At 45.1% G+C, this 20,681-nt stretch overlaps 1 protein-coding gene across 50 annotated transcripts in view; it reads right to left on the reverse strand.

The window, feature by feature from the left end:
- Cacna1c (calcium voltage-gated channel subunit alpha1 C) overlaps positions 1–20,681 on the reverse strand; it is a 625,112-nt gene that overhangs the window by 155,377 nt on the left and 449,054 nt on the right. For all 50 annotated transcript variants that reach the window (XM_078015416.1, XM_078015421.1, XM_078015414.1 and 47 more), the window contains exon 9: positions 19,425–19,597. In XM_078015416.1, the coding sequence (XP_077871542.1) occupies positions 19,425–19,597 (173 nt within the window). The remainder of the gene's footprint in view (positions 1–19,424; positions 19,598–20,681) is intronic.

Here is a 20,681-nt window from a genome sequence, read left to right on the forward strand (position 1 = left end):
TGGTCTCCTCTCCTCTGCTATCTTTCCGTTTGAAATTTCATAGAGCACGTGCTTCGAGTGGCTGCCATAGGCTGAGCTCCTGGTTGGCTCAGTAGGAAATGGTCCAGGCTGGGAGTGTGACCTGTAACTTCGGCTGGAGGCCCAGGAGCCAGGGCACGACATTGGCTAGTACCACAGTGCGCACACACCAAATTCAGCTGTCGTGTTTTCCCTTCTTCACTCTTGGAGAGGGGTACGCGGGAGTGTGTCTGAGACAGGGCCAGGGCAGCACTGTTCATTCATTCACTGTTCCTTCAGAGCTGGGACTAGGTGTGCGAGCTCTTTCCTGCCTCCTCTGCTATTTCAGGTAAGAGTGGAGATGTGGCTACTGGCGGGCAGCGGCTGTCCAAGCCCGCAGCAGCTCAGCGAAACACAGAGAAGGGAAAACTGACCCCATGACATGGAAGGAGAGATGGGTTTTCAGGCTGGTCAGAGCTGCTCTTGTGGTTCTTTGGCCCAGACTCTCCCTCTGGATTTTTCAGCTAAAGGCTGAATTTGAATCAAAGGCCTCACTCACCCTTCATCCTTTTTCCTCTTTGCCCTAATCTCCTGTGATTTCCCTGGGGAGCTAGCTTGCTGGAGGGGCCAATTGTTCTTCCCTTAGAAGACAGAAATGGTGTTTGAAACCCTGAGAACAGGGACCAGTGTCTTCAACAGGCAAAAGGCCTGAAGGCACAGCAGGGTGTGGGAATGCTAATGATCCAGAAAATGCCTTTGAAGGGCAGGCCCAACCTGGCTATTCTTCCTCCTAGACTTAGATAAGGATTGGTGCTGCAGGCTCAGGGTCCAGAAACCCCAGCAGGAAGGAAAAGACGCAGAGATGCTGGCTTGGGCATACAGCCCTGGCTGAGGTGCCTTGGGATTCATAAAGGCCGGCTGTGTGGTCAGTACAATGTGCAGGTGCGGTGTGGCTAGCTCTACAGCCGGAGCCTAGGTACCCTGGGTAAACTCAAGCAAGTCCTCTGCCTTTGCCTTCTGCATTGCAGTGGTGATAACTACCTGGATATTTGGGGAAAATGGAAACTGGCCTTATTTGTTTGGAGCAAGCAGAAAGGAGACTTTTTTTTTTTTTTTTCCTTAAAGAGACAGGGTCTTGCTGTGTTGCCCAGGCTGGTCTCTAATTCCTGGGCTCAAGTGATCGTCCTGCTTCAGTCACCTGACGAGCTGGGACAACAGGAGCACACTACTATGTCTGGTTTTCTTTTTTTTTTTTGATCTGATCTCAATTACACTGTGTGTGTGAGTAGGGGATAATGGACCCCCCTGGTGGATGGGAGTGACCAAGTATGGTTGTCAGCCATGCAGAGGAGAGAGGGGCTACGGGGACAGGGAGTGGAAAGGCAGAGAAGAAGAGAGGCAGGCAAGAAGAGAGGCAAGCAAAGAGGTCTGCTAGTACCTCACTCCAGAGCCAGGAGTGCAGAGTTGGTCTTCTCCTCAGGACACGCCCACTGTTTAGGAAGAAGTGCTGTTTTACAGCTCCTAGGGTTACTGGGAGGACCCAGGAAGAAGAGGTGGGAAAAGCTTTGAAAAGCACCACCTCCAATGGAAACTTGAGGCAGGAGGGAGAGACAGCAAAGCAATTAGCGTGAGTAATTAACCATGCAAGGATAATTAACAGCGCCACTGGGAGGATGCCAATGCACCCATGGACATTTTAGACCCGTGTGCTGAAGTTAAATAGCTGCAGGTGTCAGCTCCCAGGACAAAGTTTTTTCCAAAAAGTGAAGATGAAAGGGGTTTCTTGTGACCTGGCAAGGCATGTGGCTACCATGGAGGGTGTTTGACAAGAGGGTGGAGCGAGACTCCATACTGCAGAGGTTGTTGAGGAGTCTGATGCTTACAGGGGGAGTGGGAAAGGCAGAGGAAACCACTGGGGCATTTCAGCACTGAGATAACTTCCTTTTGACACTTTTAAGGCAAAGACAACAGTGATCAGGATATTGGCTCTCAGAGAAGAGCAGAAGAGGAGGAGTCTCCAAGATAGAAGTCAGCTGCTGTGTGCTGGGGCAGCTGTCCTAAGCTTCTAAGCAGCAGCCATTTCCCCTTCTGCAGCCATCTACTGCTCTACCAAGGTGGGGGGAGGAGCTACTGTCTACAAAATGAGGACATCTGGGGCTGGGGCTGCAGCTCAGTGGCAGAGTGCATGCCTAGCATGTGGGGGCACTGAGTGCAAACCTCAGCACCACATAGCAATAAATAAAATAAAGCTATTGTGTCCATCGACAACTAAAAACAAGACAAAACAAAACAAATAAACAAACAAACAAACAAAAACCTAATGCTTTAAAAAAAATGAGGCCATCCTCTCCCTAGATGAAACTCCAAGAGAAGGTTCAAAATTTATAGAAAACTAGAGATTCTTTAGGTGTTATTTTTACAGGTCAGGGAAGGGTTGTCTGAGGTCAAGAGCTAGTTTGTGTTCTTAACTGGGATTAGGAACCAGACCCCCTGACTTCCTTTCTAGAGCTTCTTTTCACTGTTCCTCTTCCCACCACAAGCCTCCTCATTCTGCAGGGTGACCGTGTCCTCTTTCCCACCCGAAAAGAGACTGAGAGTAGATTCTGGAGGCAGACTTGGTGTGCCTGCATGCGAGCTTGTGGGAGCCTCTATTAGTCATCTGGCCTTGGGTAAATGACCTAAACCTTACCTTTCTTTCTTTCTTCCTTCTTTTTTTATGGATTCTTTCTAGTTATACATAACATGAAGATACATTTTAACATAATCACAAAAGCGTGGAATATAATTTGCTCTAATTGAGTCCTGAGCACTTCTCCTTCTCCCTCCCTCCCCCTTTACCCCTCTCTCTACTGATCTTTCTGCAATTTATTTATAGGTTTTTTAAAATTAGTGTCTTGTGGATAGACTTGATGTTGGGAGTCACTGTGCTGTGCTTTTCTAAAGATGGAAATAATGGTACCAATCTGAGAAGGTTAAGTGAGGAGTAAAGATAGTATTCCTAAAATGAGGTGCTTAATTAATTGTTGCTGTTGTGCATAATCTTCAACAACAATGCTCAGTGTGTATGTGTGCATGCATATGTGTGTGTGCATGCATGTGTGTGTGTGTGCGTGCATGTGTGTGCAATGCCTGGACACGGTATATTTATTGGACAATAGAAAAGCAAAATGTGGGTCAAAGAGGAGCAGCTCAGGATCACCTGCTTTGTATCTCAAAGGTCAGTGGGAGTCTGGAAACTTGTTGGTGATGACAAATCTGTCTCAGGGCCAACCTCTAATGATGCCACAGTTAGTGATGTTCCCTTTGGGGCCACTGGCTTCCCAGATGTGTTCATCACTGTTGGCTTTCTCAAAGTGAACTATTCACGCTGTCCCTACTATGTGCTAACAGCAACTTACCCATGACATAGTCCTTGTCCTGGAAATGCTTTAATAGCTTGTGAGAAGACAATTTGTAAAAATCTTTCACTTTGGTTGATCATGAAAAAATATGTAGCAGAACCAGAAAAAAAAAAAAAACAGCTGCATTAACCTCCCTATTGTGTCTCTTGAATTCTTCTTTTAACCTTAACCTAAACCAAGGACCCCCGGGGATAGTGTGGGTTCTCTTAATCAGCCCTCTGCCATGTCAGCAAAAGTTATTTATGACCATAATCTGTGCTCCGTGGTGGCCCACCTGGCCTTGCTTTGATGATTCACTGGGGTCAAGCTGAAACATAGGCTGGCCACGGCTGCATATTTTAACTGGAAAGTTTTTGCTTCTATGAACAAGGGACACCAGTAACAAAGTAATATGAGGCCTCAGTTCCAGTGTGGTTTTTAATAGATTATGGTCTAAACATATTTTTCAATATGCAACAATTGGGTTAGTCTAATGACAAATGTCATCCCGGACCACTGCCAGAGCAACATGCCATTTCCATTAGGAGTAATATTTCCTGGCCAGATTAAGACATGGAAAATAATTTTTGGTTATCAACAATTCCCTTCAGTTTCACTGATCTGATTAAACTTAGCAACGGAAAGAGGAATTTACAAATTAGATGCTGTTCTCTATTTATTATAAAATGGTTGCTTTCCACTACATCCAGGAGATACAGTTGAGATCTCATTAAGTCTCAGCTTGTGATAACATTTACTCCATAAGTCTCCATCGCAGCCAGTGAATGAAATGAGCACTATGCGAAGACCACATAATGGATGAAATCAAACCTCTGGCCCCTTTGAAGGGAACTGACCTTTTCAAGGTTTAAATGTATTCAGCTTTCCAGTCCTAAAGAACCAACTAGGAATTTATTCTTGGTACTCTCTTAACCGTTTCCTGACAGCTCTTCTTAGCTGGCTAGCTGGCCTTCGTGAGATAGAACAAAATGAAGAGCATTTCCAACACTTCCCCAGACATATTTGAAGAAAGGGGAGTAGAGAAGAGTGCACAAAGAAAAACACGGTTGAAGAGTCCCGTCCCACCCTAGAAGTGAAAAGAAACCTTGACAAGGAATAGAAGGTGGAAATTTAATTTGCAGGTCTGCTTCATTAGATAGCCTCTGCTGGGCCAGAACTGGCCCAATCTGGTTTTAGATCTAACACAGTGACAAGGCAGGCCCAAGTCATCTGTTCCCAGCATTGAGATTCTGAGGGCTTCCAAGCCAAGACCTCATTCTTATCTTCCAATTTCCCACCCCTTTTGTAACCAGTATTCGCTAACTGCCTATGCACCAGGCTCTGGGTTGGTGCTGGGAAAACAAAAATCCCTACACAACACAGCAGATGGTATGAGATAAATCAATAAATAGATACAATAGGTCACTGCAATACGTGTTCGTTTGCAGGTATTGGATAGGTGTTCTGGGAGGACTAACGAAGGAATGAAACACTGCTGGGCAGGAGGAGTAGAGAAGGCAGAAGATGAGGGGTGCCCAGGGTGAGTTTGGAAGGCGGGCAGCATTTCATAAGGCAGATGGTAGGGTTGGGCTTTCCGTGCAGAGAGATCAGTGTATGTATAGGTGTGCACATGATCTTTGGAAAAACAAGCTGGCTTTCAGGATGCAGGCCATCCTGCTTGAGACCCAGTACAATTCCAAGAGTCTGGGGATGTCAGGATAATAGAATCGGTTGAATTTCTCGGGTCTGATAGACTAGAATGATCCAGGCTTGATCCAGACTCCTAGGGATAAAGCTAGTGTATATAAATTTAGAGCTGCAGAAACAAAACCCAGAGCTGGAAGGATTTTGCAGTTGTCTGATATGACATCTTTATTCCACAAACAGGGAAACTGGGAGAGGCAAACTGCAGACTGGTCACTGAGTGGAGCCTGGAAGGTCGGCTGCCTGGGTTTCTCAGACTTCTATTAGTTCCACTGCAACCCAGGAGGGCTGCTCAAACCCCAAGCCCTAGCATCTTATTAGGAGATAGAGATGAGGGTCTTTCACCTCACATTTCTGTACTCTCAGCTCATTCCATCAAGGGGTATGACTTAATGGATTAAAAGACAACTAAGGAATTATGGAAATTATAGTTAAGAGAAATGATTTTATTCCTTCTACCAGGTTTAAGAAACAGATGTACGGATTAAGAAAATGGGTATACATACATAATGCACTATTATTCAGTCATAAAAAAGAATGGCTTTAGTTTTGCTGGTAAATGGATGGAGACTATTATACTAAGTGAAATAAGCCAATCCCCAAAAACCAAAGGCTGAACTGATATGCAGAAGCTAACACACAGTAAGAGGGGGGGAGGGAAGAATAGAAGTTTAGAGGAGTAGACAAAGGGGAATGAAGGGAAGTGGGAGATGGGAATAGGAAAGACAGGAGAATGAACTGGACATAAATTTCCTATGCTCGTATATGAATACATGACCAGTGAAACCCCATATCATGTACAACCACAAAATAGGAAGTTATACTCTATGCATGCATAATATACCGAAATACACTCTACTGTAATATATATCTTTAGAATAATTAATTTTAAAAAGAAGCTCTATAGTTTTTGTTAAAGCTTGACATCTTTTTGATGGAAAACTTGGGTCTATGCCTGATTTTTGGCAACCGACCTCTTAACTTTCTTGTCAATGCAGAGGGGCAGAAGGAGTCGTGGGTCAAACAGGGTAGGACCTTCTACCACTGACTCCACTTTTCATGCCAAGCAGATGCCCTCCGTCAGGGGGTTGCAGGTGTCTGTTTTTCCTGCCTCTTTTGAGCAGAGCAAATTCTACACCAATCTTCCACTCTAGCCAGACCCAGTTGACTTTAGCAGATACTAATAAATACAAGACTCTAACTCTGAACATTTCTGACATGAAAGAGGCCCTTCGTTTCTCCTTGCCCCTGTGTTTGGTGTATGTACAGGGGGAGTGCATGTCTGTGTATGGGTGTATTCTGTGTTTGTTGGGATTCTGTTAACATAATAACTGGTCTGACATTAGATACCGTTATCATCTCTCAAGTTATCAGCAGGAGATAATGGATGGACCAACTGCTTTGAAGCTTGGAAACGAGAAGATAAACAAAGGCTTGTCCCCTGAAAGCCAGATTGCCAAGCATATAATTAAGGCTCTTTACCTGGTCAGCGAGTCATGGAGGACAGATCTATTCTCTCACTCCCAAGTAAAAGGCACAGGCCAGGCCCAGTGCAACAACAAGAATTCAATGGTTTTGGCCTGTGTTTTTGTTTGCACTTGACTCTGATCTTGTTGTGCTGCATTCCTGCACATGAAAGTCCTCAGAATAAGACCTAGGGCTTGTGGGTCAAAACCACCTTAGGCTTGATACATAATTTTTAGAGCATGACTTAGGGAGCAGCCAGAGCTCATCTGTCTAGACGCTTAAGAATACTAAAAAATGTCATAATGTTCTTACTTTCTTGGTAAAATAAGGCAAAACTATGAAGAACCTTACAGAATTCAAATATATATGTTAGGGGGGGTAGGGGGACAAACCTTTAGATTTCTGTTATCAAAACTTATCTGTCTAGCAGATGACTTCTGAAGATTTTTGATGGGAAGATTCTTGGTCAGTCTGATGAATGAATATAATGTAAGCCTAATTCTTAGAAGTCTAGAAGAATTAATAGAAATTAAGTTACAATGTATGTACACTTTTAGGATTGAGTAAAAGGCTGTCACTTTTTTCTTCTCTTAGGGATCTGGAGATACCCTGTAGAATAGGACACCCTGCTCTTTGGCTCTGTTCATGATGACCTTGGTAGAGACCATTCATTCATGAATGGGATTTTGAGACTCAGGGTCTCTCATGTTTTTTCCTGCTCATCTTTTCCTTTAGAAAGAGCAGTTCTGACCATCACTAGAGGTGTGGGTCCAGCTAGTGAATGCAAACCAGGAGCAAGAGGGGACACATTATTGACCTTTTAATTGAAATCCAAGTTTAGGTTCAAGTCAGGTGTTTGTTTGGAAATGAGCAAAACTGCCCATTCTCCTGTGGAGGCCCTTGCCAAGCTCCCATTTTATGCTTCTTTGAGCATGTCCCCGGATTTTTCCAGGGACAGTATTGCAATCTGCATGTATCTCCATGAGAAACAGAATTTGGAACATTGTCGGCTGGGAGATCAATCCAGTCTGACGGCAGATGGGGCCCTGGCACAATACCTCAGACACCTAGCTTAGCTACAACAGCCCCTACACAGGTAAGGCATGGATGGAGACCATCTGGTTTGACTGGAGGTTGAGGGACAGAATCAGTGACCTGGGGAAACCTTTGTCTCCTAGGGGTTTAGGATCTGGGATTTTCAAATTGTGATGGAGCCATCCATGTGGCTGAAGAAGGAATTCAGGGACTGGCACAGGGTAGAGAGAGATAATCATATGTCAATGTGCCAGTCCTCCTCTCTGCAGCTGCTCCTCCTTTCCCCACTGTCACTCCTGCTAGCACAACCACTTGCCCTCTGTTTTGAAACATTCCATATATCCCTCAAGGGGCCACCTCTTTTATGCAGCAACTCCTTTATGCAGATTTTGCTGTTTCTGACCAGGCTTCAGGCCTTCTAACTGTGTGGCTTCAATAGAGAGTGGTCACAATGATGAATAGTCTTGTGCTGATAGCAGGTATTATAGTTATTTAAGAGGACAAAATCTTTCCTATTGCATGGGAGCATAAATCTTCTCTGGAGACACGAAGACTTTTACCAGAGGCATGCATATTTCTTTTTGATGATGTGATCCTGAAGGATGGTGCTATCAACTCCCAAGTTTGAGGGTTTTCTCAATTTTTTTAAGGCCACTTAATCTTGACAGCAGGGATTAAGTGAGGTAGAATCATTTGGGATTCTTTAGGGTAAGTATTAGTATGTTTGTAGTCATGGATAGAAAACAGGCCTTTGAATAGCTAGAGGCAAAGGGCCAGGACAGACTCCCCCCCTCCCCCTAAGCAGACAGGACAAACCAACTCTCAGGAATTCCTGAGTCCTTCAGAGGGGCCATCGCTGCTGAAAAAGTAGGAGCTATTCATTTCAGAGACTCTGTCCTAGGGGGTGTCGGGCACCTTTCCAACCCACTTCTTGTCCGTGGACTCTCATTCAGTCTTATCATCCTCTAGATTGAGTTCCCTGCCTCCAGCTTCTCTCTCCTTCCAACCCATTGTCCACTCTTAGCCACACAGTGCCCTTCTGACAGTGAATCTTCCCTTCCTCTGCTTGAATCTCTTTGGTAGATCTATTTATCCACAGTGTAAAGTCCAAATCTGAGGCCGTTGGGACCCCGTGTCCATCTTCCCTTCTGACCTGAACTTTGGCTTATCTCTGAGCACCCTGAATCAGACTTACTCTGAACACGTGCATTTCCATTTTTCTTCCTCTTTTTAAACTTAGGTTGCTTCTACAGCTTTGGTATGCAGCCCCTTCATTCTTCAGTTTAGAATGCCTCTTGCTTCATGAACACTGAGTTTCACAGTCTCCCTGGGAGTTAGATGGAACTGGTAACTGTCCCGGGCAGTCGAGTATGAACAGGAGGGATGCCCACACTCCCAGGCCTAGTTTCTAAATCCTCCAGCACCACCCCCATATTCCCTCTTCTAACTGGCTGGATGGAGAGGGTGCAGTGAGGCTCAGGGTGATAGAGCCATGAGAGAGAAGCAGCCATGATCCCTGAAGACTTTGTGGAGCTCAGCTTCCCTCCCACCAATGCCCAACTGACATTGAACTGTGGGGTAGTAAGGGACCGAGATCTGATTTGGGGGGTGCCTATTAAAACAGGTTGCCCATCCTGATCCATATGGCACCACCCAGAGTCATCCTTTGGGCTGGTGGTCCCTCCCTCCTGCCCTCTCTCCTCTGCTGCTCTCCAGTTCCTTGCTCATATCTTCAATGCTTTGTTATAACGTGTCTTGTCAAGCATCTGTTTCCTTACCTCGGCTGTGAATCCCCTTGGGACAGAGATTGTGTTTCTTTATCTTAGTGTTCTGTGTGCCTGGCTGGTACTTACATACATGGTGAATGAATGTACCCATGTTCTTCTCCAGGAAATGGGACAGATGGGAATATATACAATTCCAGGAGGTTCTCCAAACACTATCTACTACTCTGAGGCCAATCATTCCTGTTTCTGTGCTCTTTCCACTGACTCCAGAGTTCCATGGATCCTGAATCAGCTTCCCATGCCATGTGCCTGGATGATGGAAATACTGTATGTGGCTGATTTCTCTCCATTACCAGATGACGATTTTCCACATCAGCAAGCAATGAGAAAGATGGGAGCTGTCACTCTCCTCCGCTAACGGCCTTCTGACAGATCGTGCATCTTGATGTAGCATGGGCTTTTTATCCCCCAGTGTTTGTGTGAAAGGGAGTGTGGGGTGGGTGGGAGCTAAGGGTAACTGTGTTGTGGGTGGCTCTGTTTTGGGGCTGAGCACTGGTTATGGGAGAAAATGGATCAAAGGGAAATTTAGGCTGATTCATCTCCCCTTCAAGTCCTCTGCTGAGCTACTTTCAGCCCCCGGGTGTGTGGATCTGTTTGAAAAGCACCAAATTAAAATCAATTCAGCATTTCATTGGGTCCCTACCCTGGGCAAGTCAAAGAGGGCATGGGCAGACTCATTTGTCAAAGACTTCTCCGGGGACTCCATATATCAGCCCCTTGCTTAGTCCAATATGCAAATCAGGATGGATGAAGAAAAGGAGGAAAATAGAGTAAGGGAGAAGGCAGTAGGAAAAACTCATCTTAAATCATAATATAATGGGGCATGAATCTGACTTAAATAAAAGATGAGGGGCTCAGGGATGGAGCTCAGTGGTACAGGGTGTGCCTAGAATGTGCAAGGTGCTGGGTTCAATCCTTAGCACCAAAGAAAGAACTATGTTTGAAGCAAGAAAGGAAGTGATGATATCTTGCTCAAGGCAAAAAAAAAAAAAGTTCACTGAGCTCAAGAGCCATTTGTTTAGGAGATTGTCTTTTTTTGGAAGGAGATTTATCAATTATATGGTCTCTCCTTTTGGGTTTGAGTAGAGGAGTGTGTTGATGAATCCAATTGCTCCAGGAATGGGTGTTCCAGGCCCCTGACCACCCAAGATCCTGCCATGGCAAGTATACCACCAGGAATGCGATAGAGTCTATCTCTGAAAATTCAGGATTGTGGAATGCTACAAGGGAATCACCTCTGAGCCTCTGGTCACTTAGGAATCTTAGCGTTTGGGGGTCCCAGGAGGGGATATGGAGTTAGAAGTACTGAGCTTGAGGCCTAGGCCTACCTAAATGCAACTGTTTCTGCGTAACATAAACAAGTTAGCTTTCTTAGTTTTACAAAATAGGGCTAGAAGAACCCACATGACATGATCTTGAGAAAGTTTAAATAAGATAACCTATGACTTTCCCTCCTTCCATTGAAAGTAAGAGATGCCTCTCCTCTCTTGCCCCTGCCCATCCTGCTTCTGCCCTCTAGCCTGAGAGCCCACAGAAGCCTGCTCTGTGTCCGCCATCGAACCTCAGAACCTAACACTGACTCCACACAAGTTATAAAACCATGACGGCTCCTTGAGGAGAAGATGCAGGGATGAGAAAGATTCTTCCCCTTACTTCATTGACCACCCAGTTTTCTCTTCTAAGGGATCCATTATTCTAATACCTTCCCACCCTTCCTCCAGGCCTACTTTCTCAACCTGAAGTCATTTCCACCCACACTGTCAACTACAACACCCTCTCTGAGAGGCATGATGGTATGGCTGAGACAAAGGCCAACCAGATGCAAGGCGATAAAACCCCAATTTTCTGGCTCCAAAGAGGATTCATTTCAATCCAGTATGATGTGGGGAGGGAAGTCTGTTAAATAAAAATCAGCATCCTGGAGACAGACTAGAACAGTGAATAAGAAGTGAGTGAGCATGTTCTCTGCCCTAAGAGCTTCCTATATGACAAGAAGGCTGGGACATCCCCATCGCACAGGCCAGGCAGGCAGAAGGTCTCCCAGGCTGTGGTAGTGCCTGTCCTGAGAGGGAGGGGCTGGGAATGTGGGAGAAGCAAGTGAGGTGAAGCAAGGAGAAAGAGGGTGTTCCAAACAGAGGGAGGAAGAATGAACAAAGGCCCAGAAACAAGAAAGTAGCTGGCAGGTTTGCAAAGCAGGAAGCAGGCTGGTTTGATTGCAGGGAAGAAGTGAGCGACACGGTCCAAGTTATTGGCTGGGACAGACCAGAGATGCTTGGGATACTGAAGGAACATGTTCCAACTTTATTCTATAGCCACGGAGAGACATTCATAGTTTCTAAGCAAGAACCACGTGGTCAGCTCTGGAAATATTAATTGGACTACACCCCACAGGTTGTGTGGGAGGTGGCTGGAGGGCAGGGCTCTAGTGAGGGAACTACCAGCTCAGGGGAAGAGAAGTAGAGGGGAGGGGAGGGAATGGATGAGAGGGACGTTTCAAGTGGGCAAACGGACTGGTAAGACTTGGTGACGGATGGACTGTAGGAGTTGGTTAACTATGGGGGCATCACAGAATCGGGAGGCAGGAAGAGAACAGGGGAGGCAGAGGAGGAGCTGCAGCCTGGGTAACTGGGAGGCCATTGGAGAGAGAAGTGAGCTGGGGAGATGCTGGTGTGGGCAGAGATCCTGGCCAGAAGGCCCCTCCAGACCCTGGAGAAGACAGGCCTTCCAAGCTCTGCTTCCTGTCAAGGACTTGCATCCACGCTTGGCTCTTCAAGAGCCCACGGCCTGCTTGTTCTGTCCCCTGATGGGTGGTTGGCTGGCCAGTGACCCCAGGAACACAGCTGCCCACTCTCCCCCTTAAACCACAGCAGAGGTCCTGGTGGCTCCCTGGTAACCAGCTTGTGTCCCTCAGAAACCACAATTTTATCTGCATAGCACCAGGTTAGACCCTGCTGCTCCACAGCCCCCTCCATGCTGGCTCCATGCTCACTGCACACACTAGACAACAACAGTGAGATATCCAAAAAGGGTGTGAGGATCCTTCTTCTGGTACCTTTGGCAGCTGGTGTTGACCATGTTCTTCACCATAAATAAAACCTCTGGAGTTTGTTGGGCTGATTATTTTTTGACTTGGGACATGTCCCTAAAGACACAGCCCTGTGAGCATTGATATCAGTGTCCAGACTGCCTCTCTTTTCTCACTGGGTCCTCATCATGTGGCCCTGGGCTCTGTACAGATGCAGAGCTTCCCTCTGTCTTGAGAGCAGGTGTCTTCCTTTTTATTTTTTAAAAATATTTTTTTTTAGTTGTAATTGGACACAATACCTTTATTTTTATGTGGTGCCGAGAATCGAACCCAGCACCTTGCACGTGCTAGGCAAGCACTCTACCCCTGAGCCACAACCCCAGGCCAGCAGGTGTCTTCTTAAAGGATACAGAGCCTTTGTTAACTGAGGACTTGGCGGAACAGTCAGGTACAGTTATTCTAACCTCATGCTGGTGGCAGGCAGGCCATAAAAATCTCCTGTCAAACTGCTGTGTGGCTTTCACCTCCCACTTCTCCAGAAGCATACAGCTGTCATTCAACGAGAAGATCATCATGGTTTCCTGACAGCTTCAAATTAGGAAGCCTTGCCCAAGGCTGGTGGGTTTTGCTTTAGAAAACATATAGCAGTCCACTGAGACTGGGTTGGTGTGCCTTCTTCTTACTGCAAACTCAGCATGACCTTTCAGGTAGCTCTTCTGCCACTCCCTGGGGTCAGAGAGCACATCAGCTAGACAGTGCTCCCAAAGCAGATGATGCTACTCATGAAAAAACACCCTCCAAGATCCTGGTCATGCATGACCCCCTAGTGAGGTATGGAACAAAATATTAAGTCCACAGGAGCCTGCCTATGGGTATTAATTACTACCAGAAGAATCCATGAAATAGTTTCACAGCAGAACCCCGGTTATAGCTAACCCCACTCATTAATCACCGCCATTTTCAGGGTATAGCACAAAGGGAGAGTGCCTGTGGGTATCTGAGAAGGCTTCTTTGAGGTGCAGCAAAGTGTGGTGGGCAGTCCTGAATGGGGAATGAGAAGACCTGGGCTAGAGTGCTGACTTTTCTAATAATTAGCTCAGGTGGTTATTTTCTTTCCTTTTTTTTAATTTTTAGTTGATTTTTTAAAAATAAATGACAGTTTAATGCATTACAATTCTTATTACGCATATAGAACACAATTGTTCATATCTCTGGTTGTATATAAAGTATGTTCACACCAATTCGTGTTTTCATATACATGTACTTTGGATAATGATGTCCATCGCATTCCACCATCCTTGCTAACTCCCTGCCCCCTCCCTTCCCAAGTTAGTCAATCCCCCAAAAAACAAATGCTGAATGTTTTCTCTGATTCACAGTGAGGTAGGGAGGGGACCATGGGAGGAACAGGTGATTGTTTTCCATCTTTGCTCCAGTTTTCTCATCTGATCCCGAAGGCAACTTTCCAGAGGCATAGGGCTCTGATTAGGACCAGCTGAGAGTTATGGGAAGTTACAGGAGCTATATCTGGGATCTGCACAAGGGTATCTGCCCTCACTGAGTGGCATGGGGTCAGTTCAGCCCTGTAAAGCACTATCACTTAACACAGCTAGGAAGAAGAGAATCAAGGGGAAAAATGAATGTTAGTGTTTCTTCTCAGGCAATCTGAGCTGGATGATTCCTAAGGTTGTGTCTTAGATACCTGGACATGTGGCTATCCATGGCCAGGAGCTAGGTCCAGAGGAATACTGACTGTACTCATTAATTTTTAAAAAAAGATCAAATAACTATGCACATGCCCTTGACACACATATAATGTAAATCAGTGATATTCAGATTCCTACTTGCAAGCCACATGGGGCCTTTTGTGGGCAACCTGCAGCTCTCATAAGCCCTCAAATTTCTGTTTTTCTATAATATATTATCCTAGACTCTGCAGGGCATGCAGCAGTCATGTGGCTCTGTTGGTTAATGATGATTGCCAAAGTGGCTCCTAAGTCACGTGACTGAACACCACCAGTATAAATATTTAATATTGCTTATCTATGTGGAAATTCAATGTTTTGGTTCTACCGTCTGTCTGTCTTTTATATGCTCATTCACATAAATATCTGTCTTATATTGCAAGCTTTGGAAGGCTGGGGCTGCATTTAAATTGTCTAAATGACGTGAGAGAGAAAGAGAGAGTGATTCCCATATGGATAGATTTAATACATGCATTTTTTGATCTTGCGGAGGAAAAAGAAAGAAGAAATTCTCTTTCTTTCCAGTTTCTCCCTCTAATGCCCAGGTCTTTTATCAGATTCAATATTGGAACCAGAAAATGGACCCTGTCCCTTGGAGCAGTGCTTACCATTGATTATATTGAACCCTATGCCACAGTTATAGTTTTGCAATTAATGCCTTCAAAAGGGATGCTCCTAGCAGCTGGGAGGGAGGAGAGTGGCAGCCACTACAGAGACTCCACACTGTTCTAGTGTTTACCCAGACAAAAAACGGGGCTTGGAGACCGAAACCCAGGGGCTACCCCACATTGGAAGCTGCATGGAGGGCAACAGTGACATGCCCTTCTCTAGCTGTTCTTCTGTCTTTTTGATCCCGAAATGTCTCTTGAGTATCATGTTTTTACTTTTTACTTGACTATGACTAGTTGCAGTAGAAAGGCCCAATGCGGATACAGTTGTAGATAGGGACACATTGAAGGGCTGAGCTCCAGCCACTGCCTTCCCAGGGCACTGGCAGGCTGGATTGATCATATTTGTTTCACTTTCTTCCCTTCTTTCTCCGGAGGGGCTGACTCCTCAGATGGCAGGCAGCAAGGCCATGCCAACCGAACAGGAAGGCTGCAGAGCAATGCTCAATGCCATCCTAGGAAGATGCAAATCAAGAGACTTGTGACGTGAGACACTGACTTGCCATGAAGCTTTCGCCCGAACAGTCCATTAACCAGCTCTCATCAAGGGCCTATGGATCCCCACATGGCTAAGTTAAACAGTTTCTAGTCCTCATCCTGCTTGATCTCTTGGCAGCATTGACACTCCTTCCTCTGTTTTCCTTCTTACCTCTCTGGACTCTTTCTTGCTGATTCTTGCCCATGACCCCAAATCCCAAACATTGGTGGGGCCCTGCTGTCGGTTCTTAGACCTCATCTCATTTACTCCCTGTTGATCTCATGCAGACTTAACGGGTTTAAACATCTTGTGTGTGTTGTTAATGCCCCCAAAGTATAATCCAGTCCCAGATGTTAACCAACGACACAGGTTTATTCCCAATCACCCACTCAACATCTCCACTTGGAAGTCTCATAGGCATTTAAACTTAGAGGTCCGAGATGCCTTTCCCCCTATTCCTATACTGACCCCTACTCTACTCATATTTTCCCTATGCCAAGCAACAATTCCATTCTTACATCACCTTGGAAAATGCCTGATTTCTCTCTTTCTCACATTCCAAACCCAATATCTCAGTGCATGATGCCACCCTGAATCCTGATCTTATTATCTCCACGTTGGCTGAGACAAGGCACCATCATCTTCCAAGGTGGCAGCCTCCTGACCAGACCCGCCCTTGCTACCTCCATTCCACTCACCACTTCAGCACGTGGCAGCCAGGGGTCCCTGTCAAATGCACCTCAGATCATGTGACTTTTCTGCTCAAAACCTCCAAAGGCTACTTGGCTTTCTTCTAGCTAAGATCCATGCTCTCACAAGTTACACCAAATCCTCCTGGGTTCCCCTGGACCTTGTCGCCCGTCACTCTGCCTCTTTGCCTCCTTTTCAGCCTCATTAGCTTCTCTCTGTTCTCGGATGCCCCATCCATGCTTCTGCCTCAAGGTCTTCTCATTAGCCTTCCCTCTGCCTGGAACATTATTTTTGCAAATATCTGTGTGGTTCCTTTCCTTACTGCCTTCAAATTTTACTCAAATGCCACCTTCTCAGTGAGACCTTCCCTGATTGCTCCCATCTAACATTACATAACCTCTTGACACCGCTAGGCCCATCCACACTTCCATCGTGCTCCATGGTACTCCTCGCTCTCTGACATCTATTTGATGTATTGTCTGTCTCCTCAGGGCAGGGCAGGGATTTTTGACTGCTGTGTTTTATTGCTATATCACAAGTGCCTAGAGCAGTGTCTGGCAAAGAGCAGACCTTTCATGGGTAGGTGGATGGAAGAACTGGAAATTATACATAGTTATTGGCCCCTTCTTTTACTCATTTAGAGAAATGCCTCCAAACTTTTATGCTTTTTCTCTATTATCTTCCAACTCCTGTTTCTTCTACTTCCTTATTAGTTCCTTTAGCTTTTCCTAGGAAAGCTGAATACTTGGGCTATGTGTAGGTGTGCTCAGCCACCATGCAGTGATGTGTCATTGGGTTGTCCCTCCACTGTAGCCAGCTCCGCTTCCCAGTGCCTTATGTCAGAGACATCTGGTACATGCGGACAGGGACACTATGGGGCCAAAAGCAGTCACCAGAGCCACAATGAGGTGATGATACTTTTTTGTCTTAAAAGACTACTTCATTTTTGAGCTGAAAAGAACTGACAAATATACCATCCTGTAATCTTTCAGCAATTCCAAAGCTAAGATATGACACTAATTAAAACATATATCTTTTGTTGCAGAATTTCTCCTCTTCTATTTATTTCAAAGGGCAGAATATGAAGTTCTGAGGCTAAGAATATCATTTCCAAGCCATATTCTTGCCTTGTCTGTAAATCTCTTAGGTTTCTGATTCCTTAATAATGAAATCGCATTGACTCTACTTTTAATTGGACTTCCCCAGTAGACACCATCATTTGGACTCTTTTTCTGGATTTATCCCTAAGTCTCACGTTCCATTTCATCATGTCTACTTTCCATACCTTGCTTGTTTGGAACTTCATTCCCTTGTCCCTCCCCCAAAACTGTCCCACCAGCATTTCCACTCATGAAGGAGCCAGGCTCCCATTCCAGTCCTCCAAAGACAAGGCTGGTCGAGGACAAGAAGCAGACCCGAAAGGTCCTCCAGCCATAAGGAAACATGGGAGAGGAAAAACAGCCTCCAAAGTCTGATCTATCCATATCTGGGCTTACGAAAATCTTGGCAGAGACTCTGCCTATTGGGGTAAATTGTTCCTTATGCTGTTCTCAGAGCCGGGCCAGAAATCTGGGTAGATGGACCTCGTCGGTATGATCTGTTGCTGCAGCAAGGAATACTGCATGCTAGAAGCCCTCCTTGGAATTTGTTCTTCTAGTGGGCAAAATGGAGAAGCAGCACACATCCCTGTGGAAGTTCTGGCTTTAGGCAGAGAACAGAATAACTATGTCTCTGTGGATGGCAACTGGCTGCTAAGCAAGTCATGGGTATTATGTGTTTTTAATAACAACTGTTAAGAAAAATAATCACAAGCTAGGGGTTCCACTTTGAGTGTGAGTAAAGTGAGGAGCTGAAAAAGCAATTCCTGTGTTGGAGAGGTAAGCCTCTCTGTGGCCCACAGGCCGATTTATTTATTTACCATACCACTCAGTGCCACAAACTAATCAACTTCCCTGCAGTTCCATCAACAATGTAATAGAAGCTGTCAGGCATTTTTCCAGAAAGACCCTCAGTGGCATCGTTGCTCATTGTTATAATCCATCAAAGGCCCCATCTTCCAACTTGCAAAACTACTTAGTCGAGCATGAAGGCTTCCTTAAGTTATTAAATTATGTTGTTACCAGTCCCTTGTTATTTATGTGTTTTAATTTTGTATTTGTACCTTGAGCAGAGTTATCAGAAGGGGAGTAGTTGATAGATTTATTAAATCAATCTTTGAAATGAGGGAGCAGAGATTCTGTTCTGTTAACATCCCTGGCAATCCTCTTTCTCTTCCTTTTCCTTCTGCTGGCTCTCCTCATCTCTCTCCCAGCTAAAGACAAATTTCTGGCTTCCTACCCTTACTTGCATGGGTCCATCAAATATCCTGGTTACCTTTTTACTCTGCTTGGTTCCTTGACTATTCTAAATGCCCTGTGTTTAGGAACTGTTTGAGTTGCTGTAGAGTAATGTACCTGTTTAAACATGTAAAACAAAAAAAACTGCACACACAAAGAATAGGAAAGAATGTTAGTTAGAGTCACTAAGTTCAAGGTCAAAGGAGATACATAGAACCCTTAGAGCTAACCCAATGGTTCTCAGACTTACTGCCCATCGCAATCACCTGGAGGAGGTGTTAACCAGCAGATAGCTACTGGGCTTCCACCCTGCAATTTCCATAAGTTCCTAAGTGCTGCTGCTGCTGCTTGGTCCAGGGACCACACTTTGAGAACCACTGGGCTACTTTGATAAGAGGCTGAATTTCCATGATTCATCATCATGAATCTACTTGCAAGTTAATACATCTAACACTTTCATTTCTATCCTAGCTATAGCCTATCCAACAACCTGCCATGTGAAACCCCGAAGGAAGGGATTTGGCTCCATTTCTGTAATCTAATTGTATTCTGTCACATTCCTCTGGGATTCCTCCAATCTTTCCATTTAGCACTTCCCCAGCTCCTTGAATCTAACCTACTTAAAAGAAACTTTTGACTCCTTTTCCTATGAGAAAGCTCAATGGTGCTTGGAAGTCTATGGCAAGTTTGGAGAGAATACTATGCAGGTATAAAGCTTACCAGGGAGCTGCTTGGGGGAAATTGTTCTTTCTGAACAAACCAAGAGCAGAAAGCCTGCTCCCCTGCCTAAAGAGATGGAGTCAGGGGGAGGTAAAAAAAAAAAAAAGACTTTTTAAAGAGAATTGAGAATTGCCTTAGCAAACCCTAACCGTTTGATCAGATCAAAGATTCTAAAAGAAATATGAGGTTTTATAGACCAATGGCAATTATTTCCCATCTGTGGCTAATTCCTATGAGCAGCAAATGATTGCAATCAATGAGACAAATGTTGCTCCAGGAAGACCAAGTAGGGGCTGTAAAGAAAGGTTTGTGGTCAACATATTTTGGTTGACCTGCTGCTGTCTCCTCTTTCTCACTACAACTTAGCCCAAGGACAGAAGACGGTTGCTCACTGTTTCGGGGCTTCTCCTCATCCATGCCTTCGTCCTCGTTCTCAGGGTCGATGTCTTCTGCCTGGGTGATCCAGTCCAGGTAGCCTTTGAGGTCTTCTTCCAGCTGCTGTTTCTCTCTTAGCTTCTGGAAGTCTCCCCGAGCCTTGGCCTTCTCCCTCTCTTTGGAAAACTCTCTGGTGAAAGAAGGAGGGTGGGCAGGGCGGAGAGCACAGAGAAGGGTCAGGCATGGAAGGAGAGGTGGCGTCGCTCTAAGAACCCTGCCCGCGTGCCCCTGCTTTCCACAGACAGCCTTCTCTACTTCATAAAGAGAAGAGACACTGACATGCCTGAGTCTAAAGGAACGGGTGAAGTCCATTTCCCTACAACATGATCACTTGGCTCTTTTTTAACAATTGGTCTCCAAAGACCTGAAAACCCCTCCCAAACAGTAACTAAAAACTCTTCGATGGTTATCGAATATGCATTTTCAGTATTCATCGACCCAGTATTAGGTGGCAAATTAAAAAATAGTATATCTGAGAAGGGTCTTTAGGGGATTCAAGGTACTTGAACCAGTGAGGTGCCAGAGCCCACTTACCCACACTGGGTCCTGAGAGCCAATTGTGTATGTTTCTTCCCATCTCTGGCTTCAGTGATGTTTTTTTTTGGTAGCTTGAGAATCACCCATGTTGGGAATATTTACACCATGGAATTTGGCAGATGCTAAAGACCAGGGCTTTCTCCCCAGAGAGCCAATTGTTAACTATTTACCAGTACTTTACTGACATGGATCACAGATATAATTGCCTCCATCTCTGTTCTCACTGCTAGAGTTCACCCTGCCACTGTCGGATGCCTGGAAGGATTTCTAATTTAGGAAAGGTTCGTTCCCATCTGGAGCCAACATGGATTCCAGACACAAGAAAATGTCCTGGGGGCTGCCCTTTTGGTTAAACAAAAACAAAACAAAGCAAAAAATGGGAATAAAAAAAATACACAAAATCCAGTTGATAATCAAAGTTAAATGATACATTTGATCAGTTTAATAGTGTGTAGCAATTAGAATTAGATTGGGAGTTGCTGAAAAAGGTCTATTTGGAAAAGTTCTCACACACTGGATTTTTTTTTTTTTTTTTACATGATTTGGTCCTTGTTTTCTCCTTACTTTCTGAGCAAAGATGGGCCTGGCAGCAGAACTGGGCTAGTTCTCAAATCTCAAAGCAAGTTGGTGCCTTTCCTTTCAAAATTGGTAAATGGAGGATTTCATTTTATATTAAT

This window comes from Ictidomys tridecemlineatus, chromosome 6 (genome assembly GCF_052094955.1).
Source record: "Ictidomys tridecemlineatus isolate mIctTri1 chromosome 6, mIctTri1.hap1, whole genome shotgun sequence".
In the NCBI taxonomy this organism is placed as follows: domain Eukaryota; kingdom Metazoa; phylum Chordata; class Mammalia; order Rodentia; family Sciuridae; genus Ictidomys; species Ictidomys tridecemlineatus.